Below are 20,285 nucleotides of genomic sequence, written 5' to 3' on the forward strand. Positions count from 1 at the left end.
ACAATGCTGCAAGATAATGAGATCTTTGAGAGAATTGATGCTGCAAGGTGATGAGATCTTCAAGAGAATTGATGCTGCAAGATGATGAGATCTTTGAGGGAATTGATGCTATAAGACAATGAGATCTTTGAGAAAATTGATACTGTAAGATGATGCTGCAAGATAATGAAATCTTTGATCTTTTTTTAACTTCACTGATTTTTTATAAATATCTGTGAATTTCTTTGAAGTTGTGTGAACTTCTGAGCCTATCAAATTAGTTAATGAGTGAGAAGATAAATTCACTATATTGAAGAAGAAATGAATAACACTATACTGATATTTTTGAATCTTTTTTTTCTTTCTTTCTCTTCTTCTCTTCTTCTCTTCTTCTTTTCTTCTTCTTCATGATTCAAAAAAATCAATATGGTGCTCTCTCTCTCAGCAACATTGATGTAAATGCATCCACCCTGCTTTTTCATCAGTGAAAAGAACATACTTACTGCTGTCACAGCTATCCTGTGTGAATAACTCTACTCTGGCAGAGTTCATCACTCACTGTACATGTCTATTCAGCATGAAAAGTATAATGAGAATGGAATGAAATACTAACTCTGGCAATTAGCTCTCCCCCCTGTGCCCGCGCCTGTGCCTGTGCCTGCTCTCACCTCTCTGCCCTCACCCTCGCCCTCGCCCTCGCCTGTGAGAATGAGGGTGAGAAAGTGTCTGAGACTTCTTTCCCTTCTTTGAAGGATGAAGATGATGAGCTGGACTTGTTCAGATAGATGTGAAAAGCTCCCTCTAAATGAGTGCAATATGACAAGAGAATAAGAAGCTAATATTATTACATAGCAGCTCTTGTTCTCATCTCTCTCTCTCTTTCTCAGACTTCTTCTCTTCTCTGTTCTTTGCAGAGGAAGGAGTTTTGTTGAAATCAATCAAGTAAGCAATATGAATATGAATGAGATATATGTGATAGAGAAAGAATCAATCACTGACATATCACATTAGCTTTCCCTCTCTCTCCCCAGAGCCATTATGACCCTCCCCGCCCCCTGTGCTGATGAGCTCACCTCCCCTGCCCTCTCAGCCGTTCTCTATGTTGAGCACTCCCTCCCCCCCGCTGCCGCTGCCACTGTTAATAACACTATATGACATCTCTCTCTCTCTCAACACTCCGTCCACCAGCCATGTCTGTTGAAAGCAGGCACAGCTGACAAGCCAGTCAAGATGAGATTGGAATTGAATGATGAGTAAGAGCTCATCATTCTATCAGCCTCAGGAATCAGAGAAATGATGATCAGTCTTTCATGAGAAGTTCCAGTGCTTCTCTTCACAGAAGCAGAGAGTGTGAGGCCATATTGACTGAATAATGAAGATGAAGCTGAGTGAGCAGCTGCTGAGAGAGGATAGATATGCTGTCTGTCAAGAGAACAATGAGAAATGTTGAGCATACTCTGAGAAGAGAAGAGCTCAGATAGCCAAGTTCAGAGATTCTTGTTCTTACTACTGAGTTGTTGCATGCAAGAGTGGGTGTAGCATCTTCAAACACAAGCTCAAGAATTCTGATGCATTCTCACTGACACAGTCACATCAGTTGCTGTCAAAGAGGTCATCTTCTTCTTCATCAGAAAGCAGTGCTCTGATGATTTAGATTCTTGTTTTATTTATACTACTCTGCTTTGTGAAGAAGATTTCAAGTAGAACTCTAATAAATAAGTAATCTATACAGATGAATGTGTTGAAGATTCTATACAGACATTCTTTATAAGTATCAGTTATAAATGTAAATTAGTTGATGTTGAAAAATGATATCTCAAAAATAAAATTTGTCAGATATTAGTCATATTTATTTTAAATCTTGATATTTGATTGACTCACAAGTTGACAGAATAATGCAGAAGTTCTATTATTAATATATTTATCAGTGAAAATGTAACATTGTATATCAAAGAAAGATGAAGTAAGTAAAGCTTCAGTATATTCATCAATTTTAGTTATTCTTCTTCAGAATTGTTTTCAAAGTATCAGATAGATTATTTACAGTAGATAAAGATAGTGTATTTTCAATGAAAATAGAATCTTGCTCTATATTATCATTGAATTCCTCAGAATAAGACTCAACTTCAGCATTAATAATCATATTATTCAAATTCAAGTTCATTGCAATCAACTGCTGCTGAATTCACACTTGATTAAAGTGCTCAATCTTCTTCTCCAGATCTTTCACTTCAATCAAAAGTATATTCAAGAAGTCAAACATATGTTTCTTTAGCAGTAAAAGTAAATCTCAAGATGAGATATAATCATTCTTCAACAGACTTCTAACAGTAGAGAATATCTCAAGCTTAGTAACAGCACTTGTATATTCCTCAGTAAGTGAATGCTCAAAGATAGACTCTAAAATTCACTGTAGCTGATGAATCCATGTATTTGACAGACAGACTTAATCAAATATAAGATAGATATTCTTTGTTGAATTTTTATAGCATTTCATCTTCAGCTTACAGCTATCATTGAGATGTTTCATGCCTAGATCAATTGCTTTGAAGAAGCCAGGTTTTCCAGATCAGTTGACAAGACTCACAGCTATAATTACTCAATACAGAGAAGAGGTTTTGACAGATTAAAGTATTCAAAAATAATGAAGTATCTCAGTGACATAATTATGTTGATCAGCATCAAGAAAGAAGATAATCAGAGATAAAATGAAGTACTTAAGAAGTTCAATATTATCATGCTTAACAGCATAGTGTATTCAAATGAATAATTCACATTCTCAGAGAAGGTGATATATGATATGAAATTCAATATCTTGAGTGAGCTGAGAGATTTAAGAGTTGATTTCATTTCAGGCATCAAGAGTAAATGCTTTGATATATACATCTTCAATAAGCTGAAGATACTGTGAAGAACTAAGCTGTTATATAATAGAATTGATATCTTCTGAGTGCTCAAGATTACTAACTGAATAACCTTAATATTGTATAACAGTATAAAATAGAGCAAGACTTTGAGATGCAAAGCTCTGAGAAATCACTGACTCAAGAAGATGATATTTTGAATTGACAGCAGTCATAGAATTTCAGTTCTAACAAGTGAGATCAGACTGAATACAGTGATGAGCCTTCTCAGAGACTTCAGCTTCAAAATGAGTACAGATAATAATGAAGAGTAGATTCATTTAAATATGAAATCATTCAGAAATAGAATGAAGTCAGTTGCACTGTTCAAAGATATCTGTAGATTTTAACTACTTCATCTTGATCAACTGAATGAGTTTTGTGATCAAAGCATCTTCATACACTGGAAAGAGATGAGTTGAAAATGCTGTATAATCTCTTGATAAATCAAGAAAATCATTAAATATCTTCTCATAAACTCTCATAGTTCTCACAATAGTGTTCTCATTTTCAAAAATAGCACTCAACTGCTGAAAACATGTTCTATGCACAGAAAGTGTATTAATAACAGGCATTTGAGATAATAAATTATTTGCAGTACTGAAAACACTTTTAATCTCATTATCATGAATCTTTTGAACAGCATCTGAAATAAGACATGATGTTATTTGCTTCTGAAGCTCATTATCATTGTCTGTCATACCAGATGTATCAATGATTTCTTACAGTGTTAGCAGTCTTGTGAAATCATGCATGATCTGAGTTAGATCAGTTTCTGAAATATCAGAAGAAATAATCACAGCAGCAGTAGTCATAGCAGTCATGAAATCATTGTGTCTGATTATCTCATCTCATACAGTCTTCTTAAAGTTCATATTATCATAGACTATAATGGCTCAAGAATCTTTGACAAGCTGCTGAAGTTTAATCTAACAGTAAGAATTAGTCAAGTGATTGACTCAGAAGTTGATAGAAGTTCAAAGAACATGTCAGAAAATGACAGATATTATCAGAGATTACTAGAAGTTTGAGATGTTAGATAGAAATATTAATAAGTTAAGAATATTAAGTCATACCTTCTCTTATTTAGCAATTTTCATCATCAATCTATTTCCCATCACATAGCTGTAACAGAGTTCAAAGCCAGAAATGATTTCTATCACTTATCATTTTACTCCTGAGTTATGAAAATATGCAGAGAGAATAGAGCTGAAGAAGTTCAAGTTTTTTAAGAAATAAGAGTGATATATAATACTCATAATAACAAACAGCTGTTTAATAGCTGTTGTTTCATCTGAGTCTCATTCATAGCTCTTTCAATTAATGCATTTATTTTTTAGAACAGAAGTAAGTAGGTCAAACCAGGTTGACACATCAGTCTGAATGATCTCAAAAGCAGTCTGAAAGTTGATGATATTCAGATCAGAATCATGATTGAATTTTACAAAGAAGAGAGTATTAATAAGACATTTCAGCTTCTATTTAAGCAAGACAGTATAATGTTGATTATCATTGAATATTCCTGCTTTGAAAAGTGCTGAATATAGTGTATTTCATCACTTCATAGAAGTACTGTATTATCAATGAGTCAAGATATCAGAACTCTGAATTCAAGTCTCTATAAAGGCCTTCATTTCTCAACTGTTTTGCTGTAATGTTCTGACAATGTAAGATAATTTCAATCATCTTTTCTGTCAGTTATAAGGCATTGTAGACAGGTACTGTGAGCCACAGTGATTCAATCATGAACAAGCTTACAGAGTATTAATATCAGTATCAGTGATCTCAAATTCTGAAGAAGTATCAATAGATTCAAGCTCTGTTAAGTCACTGTCTGATATGTCATATTCATCATCTACATTGTTGAGAGACTGTAGTGATTGTAGAGAGAATTCATCTTCAAGTGATGAAGAATATTGACTGAAGCATGTCTGACATTGAGTGTCTTGAGATTCAAAAGACATGCTGTCTTTTGTCAATGATTGTGATATGATGAGAAGAGATAGTGAGTTGTAAAATAGCAGAGATAATAGCAGAATAACTGAGGATTCAAAAAATATCAGTTTGGTGATGATCAGGCAGATATTTAGAATAGATATATGATTCCAAAGTCAATTGAATATTTTGTATGAGTGAAGTTGATTTTCCACACATGATGGAACTGTTTCTTCTCAGACTCTCTACAAGATATTAGGTTGTGAGCACGTGTGAAGTCTCTTATTGGTCCAGAAGTTAGCAGGACTTGGCAGAAGTCTAAAGGAGTTTAGTTGGTCGCGCTAATCCGAAAATATCGAGAAGAGAGGCTGAGCATGCTGAGATAAGCTCTGGTCCCTTGCGGAGTATTGAATGAAACAATGTTTCCTCCCTTTCTCTACCCCTATGCTAATCAGAATATATTCAAGGGCTGGTGTAGCCCAGGAACAAGCAAATTACTGGGTAATATAAAGGCAGCCAGTATGTACCGTAGACGTGTGATAGACCAGAAATAACACTCGCCAGATTCAATGAAATTATATGTCATCAATTATACCAAATGTATAAAAGACACTGAGTGAAAAGCAAGGAGCACCTCTACTGAGTATAATCGAATAGACCAAGCAATAACATGGGGGAATAAATCCCACAGAGAATCAAAATGCAAAGTAGAAAAATTTCAGTTAATCGAGCCAACTAGACACCTCAGTCATTGTAGTTCGATTGGCAGGATCCATCCTTGTTGACAAGAGGAATGTTATATTTAACAGCCAATTCTTCCTCTTGAGACTTGCCTGATGGAACAAAACTTGGGCGTTCTGCATGGCATGCAACACGAACAGCATGACGACGATGGGGGGTGAAACCATACGACGCCGTGTGATTCTTTGGTTTCAAGTCAGAAAGTAGTTCGAGCAGGTCATAGATATATAGTGACACAGAGAAGCGTACCGTTGAACGATTATCCCAGAACGCAACATCATTCTTCCCCCACTGGAAACGGGCATGTAGTTCTTGCGTCGTAACAACAACGCTGCTGAGGTAATTAATGATTGCATCACTTTCTAGCTTGGGCACCCCAACAATTTTGGTAATAAACCCGGGATTGAAGAAGAGTGAGTTCCAGCCCGTTACTGGATTAGTGCGTATGAGTGGGTGTTTAGTTGTAATTGGCTCGCGGCGGACGGGACGGCCAGCAGCCCTCGATCCATCTGCCTGCATATCCGCTGAATGAAGAGCAGTCAGGCCCTTCAGGTATGTTTGCATGTGTGGTGACAGAGCGTCATATGCGGCATATTGAGAGGACCAGAGCGTATCCCCACCACCACCACGAGGAGGGCCCGTGAGAACCTTAAGGGAGGTGTATGAAGGTGGTTGAACCTCATAGGTCACCTATAAAAGGAAATTAATAATTACTTTGCTAATTATCATATTGGGTTTTCATTGCTTGGCTTACATCGGAATGCCACAAAAAGCTTGGGCTGAACAGTGCTCTTTGATCGACGGAGTAGTCTCCCGTGTAAACCACATGGACGTCCTCCAGCCCTGCCTTTTTAGGTACAGCTGTTGTAGCATGCTGTATCGCCATATAGTTGTCAGTTAATGACTACATAGCTTGAGTTGAAACGCAGTATTCACCCTATGAAGAGTCCCAAAATATCGACCTAGATCCCTTTGGGCCTCAATATCGAAATCATCCTGGGCCCGGAAAAACACCACCCCACGAATGGCTATTAGACGTGCAAGAGCATTTCGCTGATTGTCCGTGAGTTTTGCGAGATTAACACCATGAACCTCTGTTCCGATTTTCGGATTATAGTCGAAGATGTCCGTGGCAGCGTCTAGAAGGCCGCTAAACTTCTCATCCCCTAGAATTCCCTTATCATGATACGGGACCTTTCCGATAGGGTCCCAGCTTATATTTGGAAACGAAGGGAGAAGATCATCGTAAGGGTACTTCTCATGGTCTTCGACAACCGTCCAGCCTGGCTCGTAGAGCAGAGTTAGTTCCTTTACAATAAGGGGGCCTCCCTGTGATTGCGGGTGTACGGGCTCTTCAAGAGATGGTGTCATGGTAGCAAAAGAGGAGATTAATAATTGACGGTAGTAAACCAGCAAATCGCCCAACACACAAGAAGAAATCTTAAAGACGACAAAATTTATAGATCGATGCTGGGGAGAGAGAACGAGACGACCATCTGATATACCACCCAGCCATTTCACGAAGATATAGGCGGAAGCAGGATTCCAATCAGCCAATAGTAAGTAGCCTGATTGAAAACGGACAATTGCCCCTCGAGGCATTGCGGCAAGAGTCAACACAGAGGGGACTGCATGGCATCATTGCATATGAGAATCACATAATTTGCTCAGAACAAGAGGGGCAAAGTCAGGCAAGGATGAGAGGATTCATATATCCTGAAGGAGATATTCTTGCAAAAAGTTACCTCCACAGAAGACTGAGAAGAACGGTAATAAATAGGCTGTCAAAGCAAGTCAGCTCCTGGAGTGATTACTTGGGCTATCCCAAAGTCGGGAACTGACATGTTTTCTCACTGTGATATATCTGACATGGACGCATTTGTGGTGGTTTGAAAAAATGTTGATGATGGTTTGGGAGCACTAAAAAGGACAAAACATCTAGCCATCTATCTATCCATGACTTTCTTCTATGACTATTTCGCCGAGGGTTTGGCACATGGCAATTGAATTAACTCCCAAAGCAATTCTCTTCGCCCAAGTAAATACTAAATGAATCAACAGAGATGCACCGATGCCACAATATGCAAAGTAAATACCAAGATAAGGGTGAGAATCAACGCACTCTCTGTATTTAACTAAGAGCGATTAACAGAGCCAGAATATACTGTACTATACGCAGAATAAAACGTCGAAACTGAAGGTTTACTGGTCGGTAGATGCAGCGGAAGGTAGTGGTACAAGGAGGAACAAGCAATATATTGGGATTCGAAAGCACTGCAACGCGATGCCGGGTAATACGTAGTATTGTTCACTAAAAACAACAATCTAATGATGAAATATGGAATATGTGCAAAGAAGTGAACAAGTAAAACTCTTTAAACCTCTAAAGGCTCATCGTATGGAGCTGGAAATAGGGGAGTAAAGCAAAAGAACTGTCCTTTAAGGAACCCATAATCTAACAAAACCAAAAACCTCCCGCCTACATGTAACGCAGTTTCCAAAGTTATTCATCGCAAGACTAACCCTGCAATCTTCACACACGCAAAGACAACGGCACGGCCAGATGATGATCGACCTAGGCGCAGCCTGGCAGATAACGCATTGCGGTCCATCCGCACCAAGACCTGACGCTCCGGTTTTCCAAGACTCCGGCTCTCGTTGTCGTTGATATTGTTGTTGCACATAGGTGCCAGACGAATAGTCGTGGCCTAGTCGGCGCGATAGTATGAGATTTTCGAGAATTTCCGCCTCTTCCTCCGGCGTGGGTCGTTTCTTCTCATTCGAACCAGGAGATGCTGATGTGAGGCCTTGTACGTGAGTCCTGTTATATCGTGATGATGTGAGAACACGCGCGCGGTCGCGTTCCGTTTGGCTTTTAAATCGGCTGCGGGTCATTATTTTGCCTTCATCAGCTGCCATCAGATGCGAGGCTAGCACTCGAGCTTCGTGCCTCGCCTCTTGATCCCTTGGGTCGAGGAGGCGGGCAAGAGAAGCCATGTCTAAAAGGGATTCGTCGGGCGGTGTGTTTGATGTTGAGCTGGAATTAGACAGGTGGCCTTGATTGTTCCCCAGCGTGTACGGGCTGCTTTGCGTTGGTGTCCGACGACCATCCGACTCATATGCCTCCCACTCCGATTCGGCATTCGTCGACATTGAAACAACGCTTGTCGTATCATCCCAATCATCCTGAGAGGGTGTATAGTCTCCACTTTCATCTCGATCGCCCCACGATCCCCCGATCTTCCACCAATTATACAGTTTCCTGTCAAATCGGCTTTCCTCCGCTTCACCCCATTGAGAAATGTTTGCCAGCTCCCGCTTCCTCATTTCTTTTTCAACGTCGTATTCGTAGTCTTCTGGGAGTTTCAGCTCCCCTTGGTCGGTCAAAATCCAAAAGTCAAGTGAGTTGTGATTGTCGGTTGTTCCTCGAACAGCTCGTTTGCGGGCAGTGCCTCCCAGCTTTGTCAACCACCTGGGTCGTCTAGTAATACCCATGAGATCCAGGGATCTTACGAACCAAAACGCTGCCCAACCTACTAAAAGAAAGAAAATTCCTCGGAAAAAAGTAAAGCCATGATAGCATCTGCTTGCTCCCTGGAACGCCCCAACCCCACCAAGAGCATTTTGACTCCCCATCGAACGAGCTCCCTTTTGTTTTTCAATTTTCTTTTCCCGCGAATATCCACTTTCCCATTCAGCTTTACGCTCGGGGATATCAAAGTTAAAGGCATCATTGGCGCCAGTAGGGAACTCCACCGGTTGGGCGGTACGTCTACGAGCGTCACGGTTGCTCCTTGAGGTCTCAATTTCTGAAAGCCTATCCTCCTCCAGCCAAGTCATTGTTCTAACCATTACGCTCTTTCCTTCGTTTAGAAAAACGGCGTCACTTGCCGCTGCTAGGGAGGCATAACCTATCCTAACCAGGGCAGTGTAAAAGTCTTCCCTTGGATTGAGGCGCACATTTCGAATTTGTGACGCACCTTGCATATTGGCATGCGCAAGTGAGAATCTTTCACGCAGCGAGGTAGGAGCCGGCATAGTAGACGGTAGCGAAAATGCAGTTATAATTAAGGCCAGTCCATAAATCGCAAGGCAGGTCAAGATGCCAGCGAATATGATCAAATGGGGCACGAATCCCACAATACATACCGTGGGGAACTTGAGAATGATATCATTACTCAAGGGCATACCATCAAAAAAGCCTAGAAGTATGGAGGCCATGAAACAAAGACCCCAGAATGTTGTGTTAATGAGGCGGCCTTGGTTCTGACGGCCGAAAACGTCGAGGATATTCGAGGATAGACTGTTGCAACAGGAAATCAGTGCAATTAGCAGAAGCTCCGGGGTAACATTAAGCCTGTCTATGACTTGGCTTTTAGAAAGAAGCTGCGATGCGGACGAGGAATTCGTGCTGTTGCTTGCGGATGTCTGGCCAGTAGCTTTGGACAGGCCAAAGAGACCGAGGCCGACAGACTGGCTTATCATCGTTTCTGCTTCTGCAAATGCTAGAGAGTGTTCAAATATAGACATCCCCGCCTCCGTGGCAACCCCACGTCCTTGCAATGCACACGATAGTGTTTCAACAAACTGGTTGAGACATAAACGAAGGAAAACGGGCCACAGGAGCGAGAATGAGCCGTGAGGTATTTCTTTAGTTCCGGGCAATCGGTTCATATGGACGGCATTGCAAGAGCCTTCATCATTCTGCCAGGGTAAAAGTAACGATGAAAGAGAATACAAGAGACCACCTTCGCCTCCGTAGTCCAAGCTAGAACGTTTTCCTGATTTTCCATATCGTATTTGTGGGTATTCTGGAGACGTTTGACAGCGGATGGCTTGTAGTAATGTAATGATTTGGCCAGTGAGCAGGACGATGGGAATTATTCTCAGAGCCAATCGAACTTGCCACTTTAAAGAAAGATGGCGCCTCGTGGAGCCGTATACAGTAACGCGGTTCAAAGCAAGTGCCTGTTCAATGCAACACGCTCGTCAGTTAATCCACCTCACTAAATTTGATACCGCCGAATTCAATGTGCCCTTCCAGAAACAGAGTCCCATCCGGGTATAGTAGTCAATGTAGGACTCACCACCGCAAAGCATGCGAGGGACCATCGGCTGGTCATGTAGCTAAAGAATCCACCAAATTTCCTCGTGTTGTGGAGCAAATCGCCAAGACTGAACCCCGATGCAACCACGGCATCAGCAGCTGCTCCTGTCCCATCTGCTCCGGCAGCTGCTACCACTGCCGCCCCTGTAGCGCCCGCCGCGTCCCTCCCAACACTAGCTCCACCACCGAGAGCTCCAGCAGCGCTCTCTATCATGCTCGCCACGGCTGCTTCCAGTCCCAGGAAATGCAGAACACTGCGGGGAGCAGTGATGAATATGAAGACCTCAGCTTGGTAAATGACGCGAAGCGGATATAGTAAAAGATCTTGTGATGTAGAGGAAAGGAACGGTAGTTTGGACAGCGTGGAATTAACAGCGCTGAGGTTCACGAAAAGCGCAGAGGAAGGAGCCAGAGAGGTTGACGGTATGGCTGCCTCTGCTGCAGTTGTGATCACGGCTGCAGTAACGTCCGCCATTGAGTTTATGTCCGTTGCAAGCGCCATGGTAATCTAAGAAGACGAGAGAGGTGAGGCCCTTGATTGCTGCTCTGTCCACTGCACTGTCTGTCAATTATTTTCTTTTTTTTTTGTGGGTGTGTTTCCCTTTATCCCTCCTTCCTGCTGTATACACAATGTGAACGTCTATGCGGGGAAAACGACCGTGTTTGATTCAGCAATACTGCTATGGTCGAAAATGGAATTGCCACAGCTCCATCAATGCCGAAAGGGGGGCCAAGATAAGCTGTAAATGATTGAATGCGAATCTATCAGAAATGTAAAGATTTCATTTTTGATTTCGACGCGCAGGTCACTTCAACGAAGAGCCAAGCATCACAAGTCAGCCATGACCACGAAGATCTCAAACAAGAGTGAGCTGTTGAGTATATGGATATTTCCAGGTTGCAACGATGTCTGGAAGTTACCGCGGTGTCCCTGGCGGCTCTGGGAATGGATGCGTCGGTGTTTGCCATGTTTGCAGTCACTGGAGATGGGTCACGTGTAACTGCTGGATGCTGGCTGTTGTAATCTAGCTAGCTTCTTCAAGATTAATGGGATGGCAGTACCCGCAAGAAGTTTGTATTTAGTGATATCGTGGTGGAGTATGTTGAGTATATTATTTGAGTAGATTCTGGATGCTTTTCTTGTTTGAAAATATCTTTCATTGAATGGTTATACGTCATATCATCATATCGCTGCTTCGTCGTAGTACAACGATATGTCAACGTCAAGCAAATCCATCTTCAAAACTAGAATTCAATCCCGACCCCAACCACGCACACACACATTCACACTCCTCCTCCTACAAAACAGGATCTCAGTAACCAATCCATTGCTTCTTACAGCCTAAACATCTCCGCCCGACTCCCAATCCCATCGAAGATACATGTATTATCCAGTGGCACGTACTGTCTCGTCAACACCTTCAGCGCCTCCTGCGCCACCATACCACCCGTCAGCGAGGAAATGTTATGCAGCTCTCCCACACCCGCGCGCTGCGTCTCTTGCACAGCCTTCGCGATACGAAGCTTGACATCGTCATCAAGCGTGTAACCATCCGTCTCCAAGAGTGCGAAGAGTTTGGATTGTGCCGCAGCCCAGTTATCAGCCTGGTCAAGGAAAGGTGGTGATGAAGATGACGGGGGTTCTGGTTGCGGTTCTGAGGCTTTTTCTCTGTACTCGCTGACGAGGGTGTCGAGAATTTGCAGGGTGAGGAAAATCGGCATGAGAGAGTCCGGGAGCTGGAAGGCTTGGCGGAAGGCTTTGAGGGTGGTTGGGTCCGTATTCGAGTCGAGGATGGGGATATCACGGCCACGGATGACCTTGACACTAGAAGCATGCTTGCAGAATGTTTCTATTTCCTTCTCTGGGATCGGAGGTTGTGGTGATTCGCCCCTGAGTTGGGCTTCAAGAGCTCGAACGCTACCGACAACTTCCTCAAGGTCCTTGAGTGCTTTTGACTTGTAGATGTTCTGTAGAGATATGTAATCAGCCGATTGGGCTTTCATATCTGGAAGTGAGCCGGGGAGTGGGAGTACGCCATGGGTAGTGTAGAAGGACTTGATGGCGGATGCGATGATCCAGAAATTGTCGGACTTTGGGTTGAGGTTGTTACACTGCTCCATGTCAAACATTTCCCTGACGTTGCTTTTCAGCGACCACGGATTTATGCTTTTTAAAACCGCAGCTACTGCTTCGTCGAAGTTCTCTTCCCCTCCCGTGGAGTTATTCGTCCGCGCCCCATCGCGAACCATCTCTCGGAACGCTGACTTGTCTTTATAACTCAGCGGTAGGTTTCCATCGTGGGTCGCCTTCCATTTCTCGAGGAAGTGCAGTAATAAGAGTAAATACGGTACATGGCCGTGGTCGTGATCATCGAGGCTATCTAAATCAGCTATCTTTGCCGTGGCTGCTACTAATTCGGGGAAAGGGTTGGTTAAACGTAGATCCTGGACGGAGTTTGGATCTGGGTGTGTTTCGACGATGGGATATACGGTTGGAAGTTGGAGTGAAAAGCCAGAGTAGAAGCCAACCGAGTGGGTATAGATTAGGGGAATCACGCGTTGTCTGGCGGCAGCAGAAATGGTTTTGAGCATAGAACGTCTCATTGGCGCTGTGATTACTATGAGTGAATATTGTTTTAGAAAGTTTTCTTCCTTTAGAAGCTCTTCAATCGACTGTCTCAAATGTCAGTTCTCGTTTTTTAGTTGGATCATCGTTAATGTACTACCACTATGATAATCGCACCTTATCCAAGGAGTCTCCCTCGACATCTGGGTTCAGCTCCAGGAGAAATTTGCATGTCTCCTTTGCCCTCGATTTCCCTAGACTCCCCTCATCTAGGAAAAAGTTTACCCCCAGGTCCGACTCAGTAACTATGGCTGGATCAACGATGGTGAAGCCCCCAACTCCAGGCAGCACGAGGTTCTTGAGCGTCTCGACGCCCACGGCTCCAGGAACAGCAGGATATTCGTTATCCAGAGGGCCGTCTGAGTTAATCAAGAGAATTTTGGAGTTTTCAAGAGCTTTCTGACCACTGGCGGCCCATAATCGCAGCTGGCGGTCGTATTTACGCTCCTTTGATGTGAGCCCCGCAAGGCTTGAAGGGAAAGATTCAGTCATCAGGGAGCGGAAATGGTCTATGTCTAGCAAGGGCAGAAATGGTATAGGTGCTAGCTATATCCACCAGTTGCTACTAGTGTCAGAGAGCTATGTCGTTGAAGGCAAAACAAGTTACCTGGATATATATTTATATAGTTATATGGGTTTGGACACTGGACGTCTTTCACCGTTGCAGCTTTGTAGCCGCCCCGTTGCTGGTTAGTTACCGTTAACTATCTTATCGGCTTCAGCAAGCGCCGGGGGGAACAAAGTCGGCCCGGAACCGCAATGCCCAACCGCCGCCAATGTACGGAGTTACAGTAACTACATCTATATGTATCTATATCAATGACTGAGGAGGCAATACAACAACCAGTTGATGCCTATAATAGTATTCTACGGTGATTCTTTGATGATGTTCACACCCTGAAGAATTAGTAATGCCATTGACCACAGGAACATTCGACCGCTAACAGCATCCTCGGAGATGCGGCAGGCTTTGTCACGCTGCTCTGGCTCAAAATACTCCTAACCTTCCCCGCAATGACCACCAACTCACCCCTCCAGCCAGCTCTATGAAACCCATACCAATACGCAACATCTTCCGTGCCCTGTAAGCATCCCCGTCCAAATACTATGGCCACGGGTAAGATCAAAAGTAAAAGCTACTACATACAGTACATTCTCTCTGACATCGTCTTAACAGGCATTCTCCATCCGCCTCCACTGTTCTCCACAATTCTATCCATTCAGCGCAGTTATATGGAATAGCAGACAATCTTCAAACTTGTGCCCGAGTTTCCCCTCTAAAATACCTTATATCTACTCCAAACCCTCTCTCCCGCCATTTACTTCCGTCCCACCTCCAGACTGCCACATTCCCGCTACCCCGCCTCTTTCTGCATACTCCTCAATTGCCGCATAGACCACACCAACACGCTCTCTATACCTCACACTCCTCCAATATGTCCACAATCGAAGACGCAAAGCGGAACGCCGCTAAAGAAGCTGTAGCAAAACACTACCCGCCAAACCCTAAATTCGTCGGAATTGGCAGCGGGACCACCATTGTCTACGTGGTCGAGGCCATCAAGGCGCTGGGCGTAGATACCTCGTCCACTGGCTTTGTACCAACCGGATACCAGTCGAATCAGCTCGTTGCCAACGCTGGCTTGACGCCTGTCGCATTCGATGCGCTCCCTGAGGGTACCGTTTTAGATGTTGCGTTCGATGGAGCGGATGAGGTAGACGATGACCTCAATTGCATAAAGGGTGGCGGGGCATGTTTGTTCCAGGAGAAACTGGTTGCGCTGCAGGCGAAAGAATTTATTTGCGTAGCTGGTAAGTGGAATATTTGTAAAATTGAATCACTCCTTTTGCTTCTGCTTCTTTTTTTTTTTTTTAACCCCGCGTTCAAATCCCTCATCCCCTCCATTCCCCTGAGCAAAATTAAAGAAATTCCAACGGTAAAATATTTCACCACTAATCCTCTCCCCCGACAGACTCCCGAAAACTCCAACCCCGCCTCCTAACAAACTGGCCATCAATCCCCATCGAGGTAGCCCCCATGGCCGTCGGCCGCGTTACCTCAGAGCTCAAAAAACTGGGTAGCCCCCTCCCAAAACTCCGCACCGCACCAGTTAACGCGGGGGAACAGACCCAACCCGTAAAAACCGACCAGGACTTCTTCCTTATCGACGCACCTTTCCCCAAACTCCTCCTGTCCTCCGACGTCGTGCAGGGCCAGGATGGTTCGGGTAAGAATGGCGTCTGGGAAGTCACGGCGCTGGCGGAGAGGATCAAATTGATCCCTGGTGTGCTAGAGGTTGGTCTCTTCTGTGGGCTGACGGGCCCCCAGGCACAGGCGACTGGTGGCATTGGTGGTCAGAAACCTGTTGCCGTGTATTTCGGTATGCCTGATGGGTCAGTTTCTGTGCGCAAGGCGAGTTAGATTAAGGGCTGAAGTGTCCGGGTGGTTTTAATTGATGTGCATACTCCCCAGGGTTTTTTTCATTTGGGTGTTTGTTTATAACCGATAAGATATCGTTTGTAATTCTTTATGGATACAACTATGGTGTAGTTTATGATACAGAAGCCGCTACGCTTTGAGAGTATGGCAGGGCAGTCTGTGAAGAAAAAAATAATCTGAAAATAAATAGAGCCATATCTTCCTCATCCCGCTATCGAGTTGATCAAACCTTACACCAACTCTTCTCCTAGGACATTTGAAAATCTTTTAATCATAATAAAATCATCTACTGAATTACCTCTTTTTTCTTTAATATCATTTCTGCCCCTTCCCCTTCGCCTCGGTCTCCCCCAACTCCCTAATAAACACCTTCACCACCCCCTCCACGCCATCCTCGTTCTCCTTCTCCTTCCCTTCTTCAAACCCAGGACTAACCCCAATGGCTAAATACTTCCCATCCCCACTAAAAGCCAACGCCGCAACACTGGCCGGATACCGCTGATACTGTCGAATCCGTCTCTTCGCCACACCATCCCATAGCGCCACAACCCCATCCCCACCACCAGACGCAAAGGTGCCATGGACCGGGTGAAACGCCAGCGCGTTAACGGGGTACACGATATCGACACCCGGCTCGTCGGGCGACTGCTGTCTGTGGCATTTGAAAGCATACTTGCGGTCCTGTGAGGAGTCGGAGGGATCGAACCATTCGACCGCGACGCGGCCTTCAATGCTGGAGCAGGCGTAGCCGGCGTCATTGGGCATGCAGGCTACGGCGCGCGTCATGAATTTCAGGCTCGATTCGCGGCGCTGCCAGGGGTCGATTGAGAGGGTGTGGGTTTCCGGGCTGGTGTTGGTGGATTGGTCGATGAAGGTGGAGAGGGCGTGCAGGTCGTAGATGTGCAGGGTGCGCGAGGCCATGGCGACGACGAGCTTTGTCGGGGAGAGGGAGAGGGAGAAGGGCTTGGCGGGGAGAGGGATTTTGGCTGGTGTTTTTGTCGGAGGGGATTCGGGGTGGTCTGATGGTTTGGAGGGGTTAGTGGTGCGGTGGACATGTAGAGTAGAATCCCAGGAGGCGGAGATGAGGAGGTTGTGTTCTTTGCTGTAAACGACGGATTTCACGCCGGCGGTATGTGAACTGAGAACTGTTTGGGTGGAGGTGGGTATGTCGATTCTATATAGTCATGGTATTTTAGCTGGTATCTCTGTGACATTATCCTTGAGGATAAAAGTGTAGTTTATAGTCATCGCGACTCACCTCCGAACGTCCCAATCGAGTCCTCCTGTATATATCTCATTCTCATTCTCTCCAAAACTGACATCTAGTACGGGGGCTCGATGCTCGAACTTCTGTATGAGTTTGCCTTCGCCCACGGCTCCGTTCTCATCGCGCAGATCATATAAATATACATTCTTATCCCATGATGACACTACCAGGCGCGTGGAGCTTGGGTCCGGAGAGAATTTCACGGCGGAGATGGCGTCCGTCGGCGGGGAAGCCAGGGCGAACTGTGCTATGGACGATGTCAGCAAAATGCGCAGTGTTTAATTCCACATAGCATCGGACTTACAAGAAGCCATGGACCCGAGTGATCAAATATATCAGAACTGAAAATGAGAATCTCAATCTGCTGTTCTGTGATATCGTCTTGTTGTTTTGTTTGCTGCATTTTATTCCCATTCTTATCCTCGTTCTGAAAGTTTTCAGTCAGTTTCTGCCATTTCACACCGCCTTATCTAATTTACATCATCGCTCCCTGCATCCATCGACATGCCTACAATACACCACACCCCACACCCACCGTCAAACGCCTTAGAAACAAAAGATAGTTCTGCTACGAACGAATCATGCCCTTTGCACAACTAGTAATAGGCCCCCCCGGGTCCGGAAAATCTACATACTGCGATGGCATGCACCAATTCATGTCGGCAATCGGCCGCAAATGCTCCGTTGTCAACCTCGACCCCGCCAACGACAGGACTTCCTACACCCCTGCGCTCGACGTGCGCGAGCTAGTGACGCTAGAGGAGATCATGGCCGAAGATACTCTGGGGCCCAACGGGGGGATACTATATGCACTTGAGGAGGTAGAGGCGAACTTTGACTGGCTAAAGGAGGGCTTGGAGGGGCTAGGAGGTGTGTTTCTTGTAAGCTTTTTTTATGGATGGAGAATGCAGCTAACTTTAAGTATTTTGGATGCATCGCAGATGACTATGTTCTATTCGATTGCCCGGGCCAAGTCGAACTCTTTACACACCACTCGTCATTGCGAAATATTTTCTTCCAAATCCAAAAACTTGGGTACAGAGTCTGCACTCACCCAGTCCTCATCAAAACCTCCTCCTCCCAACTGCAAAGTCTCTTGTCCATTCATAACTAACCCCCCATCCTCAACAGCTCGTCGTAATCCATCTTATCGATTCCTATAATCTTACCCTCCCTTCAATGTACATCTCCGCCCTCCTCCTCTCCCTCCGCGCCATGCTCCAAATGGATCTACCTCACATCAACGTCCTCACCAAAATAGACAACCTCTCCAACTACCCCCCACTCCCCTTCAATCTAGACTTTTACACAGAGGTCCAAGACCTATCCTATCTCATGCCGCATTTAAAGGAGGAATCCCCTCGCCTAGCAAACTCGAAATTCGACGCACTGAATCAGGCGATCGTCGAGCTTGTGCAGGATTTCGGACTTGTGGGGTTTGAAACACTCGCGGTCGAGGATAAGAAGAGCATGATGAGCTTGTTACATGTTATTGATCGGGCAGGAGGGTATGCGTTTGGCTCCGCGGAGGGGGCGAATGATACGGTCTGGCAAGTGGCGGTTAGAGAAGGATTGGGGACAATGGATATAAAAGATGTACAGGAGAGATGGCTGGATGCGAAGGATGAGTGGGATGAGAAGGAGAGGAGGGGGTGGGAAGAGGAAGCCAAGGCGCGGGAAGAAGCGGGGAAGAATGCGCCCCGTGCTGGAGGTGGTGATAGCGATGTTGACATGGACCATATGGACGATTTCGACATGTCCATCCTTCCAAATAGCGGTATAAAGGTTGTAAGAAAGTAACGAATGTATAACGAGCCTCATGACATGAATGTATAAAACAACAAAATAACAAGGCAGGGGTATCTTCAATATCGAGAAATAAAGAAATTAATAGAAGTAAAAAGGCGTACTCACTCGTGTGAACTGTTCGAGGATAGATAACTCTCTCATCCCATAGAGAATGTCGAGGCACGAAGCACACCCTCCCCACGTATTCAATCCTCCTCACTCCCATCCCCTTCTTCGTCTTCCTCGTCATCCAACCCCATTTCTACATCCACATCCGCGTCCACTTCCCCAGTCTCCCCTCCAAACCTCCCCTCGAGCACTCCACCACCAACCGCCTCCTCCCCCCTCATCCGCATCCGCACAACCTCCCTCCTCGCCCTCGCAATGGCCTCTTCCTCCGCCCTCCGCATCGTCCCCGAAACCCTCACGACACGAAACACACAATCGTTCTGCATCACTCCAGGCTTGCCGCTCTTGGATGACGCAGGTGGTATACGGGACATATATGTCAGCGCGGACCAGACAAGTCTATAACTCGCGCGGGGACAGCGGATTATGGCCGTGGATGTTGCGGGAGACAGATATTTCACTGAATATATGCACACACACGCATGGGTGATTGTTTGTTCATTAGCAAATGCTGCGATTGGATTTATCATTTCTTGTACTACCCTCTTCTTCTTCTCCTTCTCCTTCTTCTTCTTCTTCTCCTTTTTGTTCTCACAAGCAACGGCCCGAGCCAGAACTAGGAGACATGAAAAGAAATATACTTACCGCTAACACCCCCCGCGCCGCTGCCGCCCAACCTGCCCATTCCCCAATCACCAAATATCTCCGCAACATGCTCGCGCACGGCACGTGCCAGCGACTGCGGTGTTAGCGTATCGGGGGTCGGGCGGTGGATGAGGAGATGAATAGTCTTTGCATTGTTGGGAATGGCCTGTGTATGTTTCGATTTGGCTGTTGTTGAAGCGGCATCGACAATTGAGTCCGGGTGCGAGGTTGGAGGGTACAAGATGTCTATCAGGAGATAGCGGTGTTTAAAGCGAACCATATCTTTTTTGATAAGGTATTTTTTCCTTTTCTTATTCTTTTCTTGTTGGCAGTGGTTAAAAAACTAAGGGGGGAATGGAAGCCATGCGCGGCCAACCAGCATTTTTTTAAAGCTCATCGTGTCGCCAAACTGTGGCTGCTGCTTCTGGCCCCAAAACAAGCAACAAGAAAAGATTGAAACATGAATTATACTGCAATTTGGCTATTTAATTATACCATTGCTAAAAAATTGTTTGGTCACAGCTGTCACAGAATGTTCTCTTCTTACTTGTGGGTTTAAGAATGCTGATTCTGATCACAATTGCTCCTCCATGTACTGTACAAGCTTCATGGACTTGTAGTATCACTTATATGTATACTCGGTATTGTCACCGTCATTTTATATATAACTAGTTAATATAGCATCCCCGAGATCCGGTTGGATGACAAGTGACATGACAACTAAA

At 44.8% G+C, this 20,285-nt stretch overlaps 8 protein-coding genes across 9 annotated transcripts; 2 read left to right on the top strand and 6 right to left on the bottom strand.

Annotated features, from left to right (window-relative positions):
* Nucleotides 1-4,438: 4,438 nt before the first annotated feature.
* BDCG_17426 (uncharacterized protein) lies at nucleotides 4,439-4,909 on the bottom strand (the record flags this gene model as incomplete). The annotated part of the gene is made up of 2 exons (XM_045426554.1): nucleotides 4,641-4,909; nucleotides 4,439-4,454 (listed from the first exon to the last, which is right to left on the bottom strand). The coding sequence occupies exons 1-2, from the start codon at nucleotides 4,844-4,846 to the stop codon at nucleotides 4,439-4,441; spliced, it is 222 nt and encodes a 73-aa protein (XP_045281904.1). The 5' UTR covers nucleotides 4,847-4,909.
* A 652-nt stretch (nucleotides 4,910-5,561) lies between these two features.
* On the bottom strand, nucleotides 5,562-6,929 carry BDCG_06926 (taurine dioxygenase; the record flags this gene model as incomplete). Its single annotated transcript, XM_045422685.1, has 3 exons — nucleotides 5,562-6,248; nucleotides 6,313-6,432; nucleotides 6,495-6,929. 3 exons carry the CDS (start codon nucleotides 6,927-6,929, stop codon nucleotides 5,562-5,564), a joined length of 1,242 nt encoding a protein of 413 aa, XP_045278270.1.
* A 1,012-nt stretch (nucleotides 6,930-7,941) lies between these two features.
* BDCG_06927 (ubiquitin-protein ligase) lies at nucleotides 7,942-11,167 on the bottom strand (the record flags this gene model as incomplete). Its single annotated transcript, XM_045422686.1, has 3 exons — nucleotides 7,942-7,962; nucleotides 8,082-10,526; nucleotides 10,646-11,167. 3 exons carry the CDS (start codon nucleotides 11,165-11,167, stop codon nucleotides 7,942-7,944), a joined length of 2,988 nt encoding a protein of 995 aa, XP_045278271.1.
* Nucleotides 11,168-11,695: 528 nt separating this feature from the next.
* On the bottom strand, nucleotides 11,696-13,963 carry BDCG_06928 (amyloid beta protein binding protein 1). Its single transcript, XM_045422687.1, has 2 exons — nucleotides 13,409-13,963; nucleotides 11,696-13,338 (listed from the first exon to the last, which is right to left on the bottom strand). Exons 1-2 carry the CDS (start codon nucleotides 13,781-13,783, stop codon nucleotides 12,001-12,003), a joined length of 1,713 nt encoding a protein of 570 aa, XP_045278272.1. The 5' UTR covers nucleotides 13,784-13,963; the 3' UTR covers nucleotides 11,696-12,000.
* A 138-nt stretch (nucleotides 13,964-14,101) lies between these two features.
* On the top strand, nucleotides 14,102-16,382 carry BDCG_06929. 2 transcript variants are annotated; one of them, XM_045422689.1, is made up of 3 exons: nucleotides 14,102-14,408; nucleotides 14,469-15,103; nucleotides 15,265-16,382. In XM_045422689.1, exons 2-3 carry the CDS (start codon nucleotides 14,728-14,730, stop codon nucleotides 15,711-15,713), a joined length of 825 nt encoding a protein of 274 aa, XP_045278273.1. In that variant the 5' UTR covers nucleotides 14,102-14,408; nucleotides 14,469-14,727; the 3' UTR covers nucleotides 15,714-16,382. The 2 variants fall into 2 exon arrangements, with proteins under 2 accessions (XP_045278273.1, XP_045281905.1); XM_045422688.1 differs by having other exon boundaries at nucleotides 14,103-14,375; nucleotides 15,265-16,023.
* Nucleotides 15,722-17,787, bottom strand: BDCG_06930 (cell cycle arrest protein BUB3). The gene is made up of 3 exons (XM_045422690.1): nucleotides 17,303-17,787; nucleotides 16,990-17,245; nucleotides 15,722-16,905 (listed from the first exon to the last, which is right to left on the bottom strand). The coding sequence occupies exons 1-3, from the start codon at nucleotides 17,310-17,312 to the stop codon at nucleotides 16,047-16,049; spliced, it is 1,125 nt and encodes a 374-aa protein (XP_045278274.1). The 5' UTR covers nucleotides 17,313-17,787; the 3' UTR covers nucleotides 15,722-16,046.
* Nucleotides 17,443-20,280, top strand: BDCG_06931 (ATP binding protein). Its single transcript, XM_045422691.1, has 3 exons — nucleotides 17,443-17,868; nucleotides 17,940-18,040; nucleotides 18,130-20,280. Exons 1-3 carry the CDS (start codon nucleotides 17,580-17,582, stop codon nucleotides 18,796-18,798), a joined length of 1,059 nt encoding a protein of 352 aa, XP_045278275.1. The 5' UTR covers nucleotides 17,443-17,579; the 3' UTR covers nucleotides 18,799-20,280.
* BDCG_06932 (ribonuclease P/MRP protein subunit POP5) lies at nucleotides 17,827-20,071 on the bottom strand. Its single transcript, XM_045422692.1, has 3 exons — nucleotides 19,561-20,071; nucleotides 18,913-19,375; nucleotides 17,827-18,545 (listed from the first exon to the last, which is right to left on the bottom strand). The coding sequence occupies exons 1-2, from the start codon at nucleotides 19,838-19,840 to the stop codon at nucleotides 18,993-18,995; spliced, it is 663 nt and encodes a 220-aa protein (XP_045278276.1). The 5' UTR covers nucleotides 19,841-20,071; the 3' UTR covers nucleotides 17,827-18,545; nucleotides 18,913-18,992.
* Nucleotides 20,281-20,285: the final 5 nt, after the last annotated feature.

The sequence above is a fragment of the Blastomyces dermatitidis genome (genome assembly GCF_000003525.1).
Source record: "Blastomyces dermatitidis ER-3 genomic scaffold supercont1.7, whole genome shotgun sequence".
Classification (NCBI taxonomy): Eukaryota; Fungi; Ascomycota; class Eurotiomycetes; order Onygenales; family Ajellomycetaceae; genus Blastomyces; species Blastomyces dermatitidis.